Here is an 11,746-nt window from a genome sequence, read left to right as displayed (position 1 = left end):
GCAGGTGAATCACTTGAACCCGGAGGTGGAGTTTGCAGTGAGCCGAAATCGCGCCACTGCACTCTAGCCTGGGGGACAGAGTGAGACTCCATCTCAAAAAAAAAGATGAATGTTCAGTAAAAAAAATAAAGTAGACCGGGCGCGGTGGCTCATGCCTGTAATCCCAGCATTTTGGGAGGCCGAGGCAGGCAGATCACTTGAGGTCAGGAGTTCGAGACCAGCCTGGCCAACACGGTGAAACCCCATCTCTACTAAAAATACAAAAATTAGCCAGAAATCCCTTGAACTCAGGAAGCAGAGGTTGCAGTGAGCCGAGATTGTGCCACTGCACTCCAGCCTGGGCAACAGAGTGAGACTCTGTCTCAAAAAACAAAAGAATTAAAATAATGATAAGAAATAATCACCCTGCTTGGAGAGAAACAGAGTCTTTATTAGGACATGCAGTTGGTCTGAGGATATTTTGCTGAGCGAAACAAGCCAGTCACAAAAAGACAAATCCTGCATGCTTCTACCTCCAAGAGGTGTCTAGAGTAGCCCAGTGCACAGGGACGGAAAGTGGAACGGAGCTCACCAGGGGCTGGGGACTGGGGAGGGGAGTTATCATTTAATAGGTACAGGATTTCAGGTTCGCAAGATGAAAAAGCTCTGGATATCTGTGCACAACGATGTGAATACACTTTACTAAACACTTGATAATGGTAAAGATGACCAATTTTATGTTGCATTTTTTACCACAATTAAAAGTTTAAAAATTTAATAAATAGGAAAGAAGGAAAGGAGGAAAAGAGAGAGAAAGAGAAGGGCAGTTTGCTAGATGACAAGCTATAAAAAGCACAGGGAAGGGAGGAGAGGGGATTGGGGCTGGGTAGGGTGGGATGGGGTAGGGCCAAGGGTTGGGGGTGGGCAGAGGCCTCAGCCACCAGTGCAGCTGTGTGTGAGATGAGGCTGTGTGGTGTGAAGTCCCCTATGACTTAGAGCCCCAGATGTCCCCCACCCACCCAAGCTGGGCATGGGGGTACAAGTGGGTCCCAACAGATGCCCACTCAGCTCCTAAGGAAGGCAGAATAGCAACCCCGGCTCTGCCCAGTTCACACCGGAGTGGCTCACCCCACCCCTCAGACAGCAGTGGGAACAAGAATCACCCTTCATTCGGCCTCACAGAGTGAGCGCCCACCTGTGCCAGGCTCCAGGCACAAGGCTGAGTGGACCCCAGGCCCAGCCGTTATGAGTGTCCATCCTGGTCCAGATGCACACCTCGCATGTGCACACCGGCACATCAGATCAACCTCACTCCTAGGGCCGTAGTTAGCTAACATTTTCGGAGCGCCTACTATGAGCAGGCACTACATGGATTGACTTGTGTAAGTCTACATCCTCAGAGGTGGGGGCTAACAATGAAACTCCATTTTACAGGCAAGAAAACTGTATACAGCAAGGTGAAGCAAAACCAGCCCCCGGACTGTCAAACTACACTGCCCCCTGCCCCACAAGCACACCCTCCCAGGCATTCAGAATGCCGTAAGACAGCAGTTCCCAACCTTTGTGGCACCAGGGACCGGTTTTTGTTTGTTCCTCTGTTTGAGATGGAGTTTCACTCTTGATGCTCAGGCTGGAGTGCAATGGCGCAATCTTGGCTCACTGCAGCCTCCACCTCCCAGGTTCAAGCAATTCTCCTGCCTCAGACTCCCAAGTAGCTGGGATAACAGGCGCCTGCCACCATGCCTGGCTAATTTTTGTATTTTTAGTAGAGGCAGGGTTTCACCATGTTGGCCAGGCTGGTCCCGAACTCCTGACCTCAGCTGATCCACCCATCTCGGCCTCCCAAAGTGCTGGGATTAGAGGCATAAGCCACCATGCCTGGCCCAGGATGGTGAGCGGGATGGTTTCTAGGTGATTCAAGTGCATTACATTTATTGTGCACTTTATTTCTATCATTACATTGTAATCTACAATGAAATAATTTTATACAACTCACCACAATGTAGAATCAGTGGGAGCCCAGAGCTTGTTTTCCTGCGACTAGACGGTCCCCTCTGGGAGTGATGGGAGACAGTGACAGATCATCAGGCATTAGTTAGAGTTTCATAAGGAGCATACATCCTATATCCCTCCAATGCAGTTCACAACAGGGTTCAAGCTCCTATGAGAATCTAATGCCACTGCTGATCTGATAGGAGGCGGAGCTCAGGCAGTAATGCTAGCAATGGGGTGCGGCTGTAATACTGATGAAGCTGCTCACCTCCGGCTGTGCAGCCCAGTTCCTAACAGACCACGGACAGATCCTTAGAGGTAGCACTGTGCAGAGGCAACCCTTGGCTGGATGACACTCCAAATGGCCGAGTGTCCCAGTGAGCCTGAAGCAGGACTGGCTCCCGCACAACCATTTCCAAAGGCCTCAGCACCCCTGCTCACAGGCAGATCACAGCACCCCCTCCCGGCAGCGTCGGCAGGTACCCCTTGGCTTCTGGTGTGGGCAGGGCCCTGGTCTCAGGTCTCCACTGAACCTTAGTCCTATGCTGGGCCCGTAATTGGAAGCTCGACCAAGATGTGCTAGTTGGGTGGGTGTGCAGAGCAATGAATCCCATCCCTGGTGACAGGTCCTCTGCACCAGACACAGGGCCACATGCCTTTGGGGGACATGAAGGAGCTCTGGAACAGGGGACGCTGTGAGCCCCAGCCCTGGGATGTGGGAGAAGAGTAGGGAGGCCGTGCAGGCCTGCTGTGAGGAAGTAGAGACCCACACAGCCTGGGAAGTGCCTCTTGTGTGGGCGTGCACACACGCTCCCACAGGAACACCATGCGCAACACGCAGGTGTGCACGGGCCAAGACCACCCACCCCCACAGGACCACACCCTCAGGCACACACTCGCATCCTTCCACATTCCGAAAAGGAAGCGGGGTCTGATCGGGGCAGCACTGGGCCTGGCTCTGAGTCACGGACGGGACCCAGCCTCCCAGAAACAACCCTGTTCAGCTCTGGAGCGAGGTCCCTGTCTGGGAAAAAGACGCCAGCCCAGGGAGAACTGGGGCCAAGAGAGCAGCGTTTGTGGGGAGGGTCAGACCTGCCCCTTCCAGCCGCTGGCCCCTCTGCCCATTCACTTCCCAAACCCCAAGGGCACAAGGAAACGTGAGGTCCAAGCAGACTCCCGGGTATCAGATGAGACCAGATGCTGGGTTGTTGTTTTTTAAATATAACAATATTTTATTGACATATCCTGAATGTTCTGTATAAATATAAAGTGCTAAGTTTCCAACCCCTGCCCACAGGGCTAGGAGGAAGCGGGGGAGGGAGTGTTAAATGTCAGCTGAGCACAAATAATTTTCCAGCGCCAGCACAGGTGTGAAAGGCTCACAGACAGACACACGCAACATGACACACCCATCACTTCCCAAGTCCCCAGCTTCCCCAGGAACACAGGGCTTGGGCTCCAGGCCCTGGGTGGATGAACCCACAGACAGGGCTCCTGGTTGTCACAGCTTGTTCCTTGGAGCTCTCAGGCTGCCAAGGGCTTCAACATGGTGGTGGACCAGGGACAGTCCACGGTATAGCGTCTAGCTGATTTCTGCCAGAGGATGGGGAGGGAAAGAGCAGACACACCCTTGGTTCCCGACCCCGAATGAGGGCCAGCCTCAGTCCCCCAGCAGAAGAGCACCAGGCCGGAAAGACCAGCATGCCGGCATTCCTAGAGCCCCCATGTGGGGGCTTCTGAAACTCTGAGGAGGTAGCAGCCCTGCCAGAGGTGAGGGGACTGTGCTGGCCCAGAGGGGAGCCCACCAGTCCACAGTCAGCTCCTGCCAGCACAGTGGGGCAGGCAGGCAGAGGGGCACCACCTCAGTGACACAGCACCTGGGTCTCAAACTGCAGCAGCTGCCCCATGAAACTGAAGTTGGGGGAGATGACCCCCCGGCGCTGCTTAACGAAGTCAAAGGCCTCGTCCAGCCGCACACGGCGACTCTGCATGAGGTATGCCAGACAGATGGTGGCAGAGCGCGAGATGCCCGCCTGGCAGTGCACCAGCACCCGGCCTCCGCTGTTCTTCACCCAGTCTGCAAGGGAGATGGGGGAGTGGTGTCAGACGGAATGTGCACAGCCCAGGAGACAGGTGCCCCCAGTCCTCTCCTCTGGAGCCCCTCGGGATTTCTGGGCAGAGGCGCCCCCTTACCAATGAAGCCTATGGCCTCCTGGAACCAGGCACTGATCTCCACCATCTGGTTGTCCTCCACAGGGATACTCTTGTAGCGGAAAAGGCCCTCAAAGTGGTTGGGGCAGCTGGCGGACACGTTGAGGACGGCTGTGATGCCACAGGCCTGCAGCCCCTGCAGGTCTGACGAGTGGCTGCAGCTGCCCAGGAACAGGTAGGGCAAGATCTCCACAGGGCCACCCTGGAGGGAACAGAGGGGCGGTGAGGCCTTTCCAGCCCAGCCCTGGAGAGCTGGAGCAGCAGCAGGTGGAGACCCCATGGGCTGGCCGAGACAAGAGGACTCCTCAGCCAGTCCTCCTGACCTGAGACAGGACTCAGGAATGTGCGGAGGACACACCGGGACATACATGACCCTTCATGCTCCCAACATACACATGCAAACATACACAGACCCATACAGGCACGCGCGAGCAGCCATGCCCCACCCCCTCCCCCAACACACACACGTATAAAAGTGTGTGTATATGGGCAAACTGCTCGCATCCCCAAATGGCAGGCTCTTTCCCTAGAGGCGCCCAGTCCGCGGCGGGGAGAGAGGGAGGGTCGGGGGAGGGGGGTCAATACTCACCTGGTCGTAGACGGGAGCCCTGGGGTCGGAGCGGCTGGTTTTGTCCCCTGTTGGCGGCAGCGCAGGGGCGGGGGCCTCAGAGCACAGATCGGGACAGCAGCCCTGGAAGCCGTCGAAGCCTCCTGCAAGGAGGGGAAGAGCACGGTCAGCAGGGAAAGCCGGGCTGGAGTCGGGTGGGGCGGGCCAAGGGCGGCCGGCGTGCTCACCTCGCAGGAAGTACACGGCAGTGGGCCCCGCGCGGGTCTCGTGCAGCAGCGCGGCCAGCAGCACATGAGCCGGGCCGTCGGGCCGGAGCTCCGCCACCGAGGCACTGCCCTCGTCCAGCACCACGGCCCGCGCCAGCTCCCCGCGGACCAGGCGCGTCCGCAGCGCGCGGTCGGGCAGCAGGCAGGCGAGAACGGCGGCAGGAGGGCCGCGCGCGCGGCGCCGCAGCAGCGCGTTCCAAGGCACTGGCCGCGCGGCGCGCACGTGGCGCCGGCAGAAGGCCAGGAAGGGGCGGCAGTCCAGCAGCAGCGTGCGTTCCGCCTCCCGCGGCTCCCGCAGCAGCGTGCCCAGCGCCGCGCACTCCAGCTCGCGCGCCGCCTCCAGCCCCATGGCCACCGGTGCCTCTTCCTCTTCCTTTCGGTCTTTCCCGCGTCCCGGGCTCTCGTGGCGGTGGCGCTGCCCGAGCGGTCGACTCCGGGCGCCCTCCGCGGCGGCCCGGGTTAAGTACCCGTGGGCCGGCCTCCGGGGCACCATACAAGGGCAGAGCAGGAAGGCGCTGGCGCCCGCGCCCGCCCCCGCCCCTCACGTGGGGCGCAGTCTGGGCTGACCTGGGGACTTCGGGGCGGGGGGGTTGAGGGGGAAGGCAGGGCGCGGGGACCAACACACGGGGAGGATGCGGGGACCAGCGACTAAGGGAAGGGAAGGTGTTACCCGGAGTCGGAGGGACCAGCACCCCTCCGTTTTTGCGCCCACCCTTTGACCTGTCCCAAGCCACTCAGTCCTGGGGAACCCAGCTTCTCAGATGCAGGTCCCCCTTTAGGGCCAACGATGACCCTTGGAGTACCCCACCCCCTAACCCCACGCTTCCTCTGCCTTTTCCCTTTCCCTCCCAGAATTTTCCTCTTAGAAATTTGTCACCACAAACATTGACAAATGCCTGCTGCCACGGGTGATTTCTACACTGGATGATGGGGGGGGGTCCCTGCTGAGATGTCCTATTTCTCATCTATTTGGAGACCTTGAGCCAGAGGGACTTTCTCTCTCCTCCCCCTCCCCACCCCCCATTGCCTGGATAAGACCAGTACTCAGGGTCTTGCAGTAGGTTGGTGGCCAAGCTAGGCCAGAACACAGTCCCCGGGGCCCAGGCCCCTGGGCTTGGGCCGAAGGGAAATGAGGGGGGGGTCCCAGGGTCTTTCATGGGGAAAGCAGGGGTCTGTGACTGGTTTCCAGTTATGTGTAGGGCAAAGCTTCTTCCTCCTGGGTGCAGGGAAAGCCCCCAGGCCCCGGAGAGAAGCACTTCCCCCTGCCACAAGCCCGCCCTGGAGGGAAGTCCGCTGACGCTCCCGGCCCTCCCCAGGCCTGCGGGGATTTCAAGACCTTGGCAAGGCGAAGAGGGAGAAGCAGAACGGAACTGGCCTCCCCCATCCTAGGCCTCCCTGTCCAGCCCCGCTGGGCAGCAAAGTCCAGGGCTAGCACTGCACCCGGAGGACTGGGGGCCTGGGTATCCCCTCCATTCTGCCCTCCCCCAGCCCTGCTGCCGGATGTGGTGAGGCCCAGGTGTGCGTGGGGTGTCTGAGCCACAAGAATTGTTGGCAGTGAACTCCCAAACTCAAGCAGAGAAGTTGAGGTGGGTGGAGACAGCGTCACTGCGCTGGAGCTGCCCTCGCCCTGCCCCCAGCTGCGTGGGATTTCAGAACCCACCCTCCAAGCCCCCAGTCTCCTGAGGCCCTCCTCCGTGCCCTCTGAAAGACCCTTCCGGCTCCCCCACAGACCCCTGTGTCCAGACCGTCTTGAAGAGTGACAGCTGGGACCTGTGGAGAGCCCGCAGCCCTTCTGGACTTGTCTGCCCTGAGTTCCTCACAGCAGTGTGCTGTATGCCTGGTTGTGTGCAGGGCAGCATCGTACCTGTGCATTTCCACTATGTGTGAGAAGGAGCTGGAGCTTGTGTGTGCTGGGGTCAGAGCCGATGCAGAGGAGAAAAGCCCCAAGGACTCCAAAGGTCCCTGGGGCCACGTCACCCTCTCAGTGTCTCCATCTGTAAGGGGAGCACATCATGGTGCAGCGGCCCTTCCACACTGGCTCCAACGCTCTAAGGCTACTCCACTGTCTGGGCAACTTGGCTGAGGCCCCGCCCTCCCTGGCAGGCCAGTCTGGAGGCTGAGGCAGCAAAGCCCACAACAGAGCCAGGGAGTCTGGGCCACAGATCCCAAAGGCTGATATGAACCCTTATCTTTGGCATCGGCCTCCAAATGACTTAATGCTTATTCCAGGGGCAAATTACAGAGCGTGCAGAAGGACAATCAGGTCCAGTCTTGCTGCTGGGCCAGGAGCCAAAGCCTTCCAGCTCTGTGGGAGGACCCCAGCCAGGTGGGATCCCTGATTCAGGAGTGAATTCAGCTCAGCCGTGTAAGGGGCTCCAGACCCAACTCCCATGCTGGGCTGGGCCTCTTCCCCTCCTTCTGGAGAATCTGGTATACCTTGCCAGGGAGTTCTGCATGTGGGAAGAGCATTGCTGAAGGTTTGCTCTCATAGCACAGTCCCTGGGGCCTGGCACTCTTGGCCACGACCAGTGGTCTCTTTTTCTTTTTCTTTTTAAGTGACAGGATCTTGTTATGTTGCCCACACTGGCCTCAAACTCCTGAGCTCAAGTGATCCTCCTGCCTCAGCCTACAGAGTAGCTGGGACTATAGGCACGTGCCACCACCCAGCTCAGGACTGGTGATGACTGCCTAAAGTGGCTGCACATATGTCACCCCCTTGAGGCCATTTGTCTTGGGGCTGTCCCCTTTTCAGCTCTGGAACGTGGACTTACGGAGGCCCAGCTTAGCCATGAAGGAGGGCCTTCCCTTTGCCTTCTTTCCCTACTCCCAAACTGGGGAAAGCCCCACCCCCGATTACTGGGTGAAAGCCCAGGGCTGGGGTAAGAAGAGGGGGAGAGACTTACCAGCCCATGTCCCTCTCCTGCTTTTGCTCTGACAAAAGCCCCCCAAGCCTTGGATGCTGCCTGTGGTGATAATGGTGCAGGACGCCTGCTCCTCTCCGCCACCCCCTCAGAGTCTCCCCAACCACTGTTTGCCAGAGCCCAGCCTTGGGAGCCACAGCAGAGAGGAGGCAGGGCATTGGGTGTAGGGGTGAGGACACAATGAGGAGGGGTCTCTGCTAGACTGGATGCCCCACAGCCTGAAGGCTCTGGAAGCAGGACCCAGTCCTCGCCACTGGCTGGGAAGGGGCTGACCCAGGTTGGGCGTCCCTGCTCAGAGCTCTCTCTGTTTTTGTTTGTTTTTCTTGGCCTGGCTCTTACAGAGCAGACAATATCAAGTAAGTTTGGGCTCAGCACTGTTTTTAAAATTGAAAACCTGTGAGACTCACCAGGAACAAATGATGATTCTGCATGTTATTCTTTTTATAACCATCTATTTTGACGGCTGTTTAAGCGTCACTGGCTCCTGCCTTTGGGATTCCAGGTCTTTCCTGGCCCTAGCAGCACATCCATCAGCCCCCTGCACAGCAGGTCTCCCTCCCACAGCTGCCTCGCTGCTGCTGCAGAGCCTTCCTTCCTCCTTCCAGCCCCCACCTCCAAGCAGACGCCTCACAGGGGGCGGGAGGTGAGTGGCTTGGCTACAGTGCTTGCGCCAGAATAGGGATGGAGGTGAGAGTGACGGGCCACCCCAAGCTCCGCCTGAGTGGTGAGTCAGGGATGACGTCGGGTTTCCTGTGCCAGGCCTCTGACGAACACACCGATGCGGCGGCCACCCCCACAGGCTCCTGCCAGGCGCCAGGCTCCAGGGACAGCCCCTCTGTGAGGAAGGCGTGTCCGGCACAGAGCAGGGTGGGGGTGGGGGTTCACCTGGGGCACCCAGCCCTTAGCAAGGCCTCCTCCTGGCCAAGGTGAAGCAGGAAGCCTGCAGCCGAAAGGGCTGGTGTCTGTTCCCACACTCTGTCATGCGTCTTGTCACGTGTGTGTGTGTGAGAGCAGGACCAGGACCACCCAGGAGCAGGGCTGCTGGGGAAGACACTCTGAGGCCTCCTCAGGGGACCCGTCGCTCAGACTAAATGCATAGGGGCCCGCGATACGCCCCAACCCTGGCCCTGCCTCTCACCCGGGTGCCACCCTGAGCTTCAGGTCCCCTGGCGTGCACCCCCAAGCAGGACATTGGGATGCTCAGACACCTTGAGGCTGCATCCAGACCAGCACTGAGGAGTCCCCAGCCATGCGCAGAGGACGTTCTGCCTTTTTCAAGTCAATCAGTCCTTCTGAGTACATCAAGACGAAAGTCTCCACGTGGGGCTGGCGTGGCTGTAACTTCTAATACCTGCCTTTCCTCATTTTAACCAAGAGGCTTTGCGCCCCTTTCTGCATTTATCACTTACTCAACCCTGCATTCAGAAATACATTTCAAGAACCTATTATGTACCAAGTACTATTCTACGTGCTGGGGATATAGCAGTAAATCCCAAACCACTGCCCTCAAGGCGCTGACCTCATTGCTTCAACAATATATATTTTTGTGATTATGTTGTGTTCATGGTAAATGATACTAATTATCCACCTAGAGTAATCATATCTTTTCCTTTTAAAGTAAATTTTAGGTTTGTAAAAACTGAGTTGACTTAAGGAAAACTGTTGGGAACAGATGGTACCCAAATATCTTAAAAAGTGAGGTGCATGGCCGGGCGCGGTGGCTCATGCCTGAAATCCCTGCACTTTGGGAGGCCAAGGCGGGTGGATCACCTGAGGTCAGGAGTTTAAGACCAGCCTGGCCAACATGATGAAACCCCGTCTCTACTAAAAATACAAAAAATTAGTCAGGTGTGGTGGCAGGTGCCCATAATCCCAGCTACTCAGGACGCTGAGGCAGGAGAATCACTTGAACCCGGGAGGTGGAGATTGTGGTGAGCCGAGATCACGCCACTGCACTTCAGCCTGGGCAACAGAGCAAAACTCCATCTCAAAAAAGAGAAAAAGAAAAACGTGCAGTGCAGGCAGGAGATGCCAGAATTAGGCTGTGTTGTCCAGGAAAGGATCCTATGGCCCCTTCCAGCTTTGGGAGGTGCGGTGCTATGGAATCTGGTTCCCCCTTCTGCCATGGTTTCCCATAAAGAGAGGAGGCCACAGCCTGAGGAAGGGACTCTGGGAGAGCTCATTGCCAAGGCCCCACTTGCCTGTGGGCCTATCCACCAAAGCAACTGTGTTTGTCTGTGTTCCCAGATGGGCCTGGGCCTGGGCCTGGGGGTGGAAGGGACCTCCTCTCTGAGCTTTTCCCTGGGCACCCACCCCTGGCACACCTGTGGCCCCCAACCGATGGGGGTCCCAGTAGTGAAACCGATTCCCACCCTGCTAGCCAGAGGCACTGTGGCTTAGGCCCAGGTATCTAAGGAGGGAAGAGGAGGTTGCTAAGGAATAGCTGTGGCCGGTGGTAAGAGTTGGGCAAGAAATGAAGGAGTCTCAAAAATATGACCACACTGCGGGCATAGGGCGAGTGACAAGAGGCCTCCTGGGGCTCCCCTGTGACCAGAGCTGGGTGCACTGTTGGGGGGGGAGGTGACAAAGGGACCTCCTTCCCACCTCACCAGCACTGCTGACACCTTAACTACCATCGAAGACCAGGCCACGCTCTCTGCCACCCCCCAAAACCAGCAATACCAGCACAGCAGCAGCAGCAGCCGGGGAAGCTCTGGGCATCAGTTAGCTGTGGGGGCTGTGAAGCCACCTTGCCTTGGTCAGACACAACTGGGCTGCTTCCCTATAGTGTGATCTTGGTCTCGTCCCTCATTAAAAAAGAGCAATCACTAGCACTGTGTTCGGTGCCTTGGGAGCATCACTGCATCTGGCCTCACACCCTGGAGAGCTGCCTCATTACCCTGCTCTGCAGATAGGGAAACCGAGGCCCAAAGGTGTTAGGGGGCAGAACCAAGGCCACACAGTCCATATGCAAATGAAGAACTGGGATTGGAACCTGGGCTTAACCACTAGTCTGCCCTGCCCCTGGCCAGGGTCCACATGGGTCCGCCTGTGTGGCGTCCCCAGCACACACCCTCCTGCCTGGGTCTCTTGCTTCATGGGACAACCACAACTGACACCGATTGTGTGCTTGCCGTGTGCCCTGACTTGTCCCAAGAGCTTAACAGAACTTATCTCATTTAAACCTCGAAGAGTCCCAAAAGTGGGACGGATTGGCACTCCAAATACAAATGGGGGAGCACGGCTAGAAAGGCTGAGGAGTTTGCCCGAGCTCTCAGAGCCACGGCTTAAATACACAATTTTGTGTCCCCTCCTGACTGTCTCCAGAATCCAGGTCCCCATCCTCCAGGCCCTTCCCATCTGCCTCCCACCCTTGCCCACAGCCCTTCTTTCTCTCGGCTGCCGTCTTGGAGGACCTTCAGGGCATTAGTGCCACCTCCCCAGCTCTGCTGAAAACCCCTTGAGGATGCACAGTGCCCAGGGCACTGCCCCTCTGAGTCCAGCGGGAAGCACAGTGCCCAGCCCTGAGTGGGGCTTGATGCATCTCTGCAGGCATGAGGACTTGCCCCTGTGCCCCCAGGTAGCCCTCGACAGGAAGCTGACACAGGAAGCTGAAATCCACAATGTGGGATGGAAGTCATTGTCAGGCTAGGCCTTCATCCCCCACCATTCCTCAAGCTCCAGGGAAAAAGAGATATCCTCAGGTGCCCAGAGCAGCAGATGGTTCCCAAGAGCAGACAACCCAGGCATGTCAGTAAAAGAGCCCACCATGAGGCCGGGCATGGCGGCTCATGCCTATAATCCTAGCA

At 57.7% G+C, this 11,746-nt stretch overlaps 1 protein-coding gene across 1 annotated transcript; it reads right to left on the bottom strand.

Annotated features, from left to right (window-relative positions):
* Positions 1–3,179: 3,179 nt before the first annotated feature.
* On the bottom strand, positions 3,180–7,084 carry DUSP2 (dual specificity phosphatase 2). Its single transcript, XM_016948970.3, has 4 exons — positions 4,978–7,084; positions 4,772–4,893; positions 4,165–4,384; positions 3,180–4,048 (listed from the first exon to the last, which is right to left on the bottom strand). The coding sequence occupies exons 1-4, from the start codon at positions 5,507–5,509 to the stop codon at positions 3,834–3,836; spliced, it is 1,089 nt and encodes a 362-aa protein (XP_016804459.1). The 5' UTR covers positions 5,510–7,084; the 3' UTR covers positions 3,180–3,833.
* Between the last annotated feature and the right edge of the window lie 4,662 nt (positions 7,085–11,746).

The sequence above is a fragment of the Pan troglodytes genome, chromosome 12 (assembly GCF_028858775.2).
Source record: "Pan troglodytes isolate AG18354 chromosome 12, NHGRI_mPanTro3-v2.0_pri, whole genome shotgun sequence".
Lineage (NCBI taxonomy): Eukaryota > Metazoa > Chordata > Mammalia > Primates > Hominidae > Pan > Pan troglodytes.
This window is presented reverse-complemented; position numbering and strand designations above follow the sequence as displayed.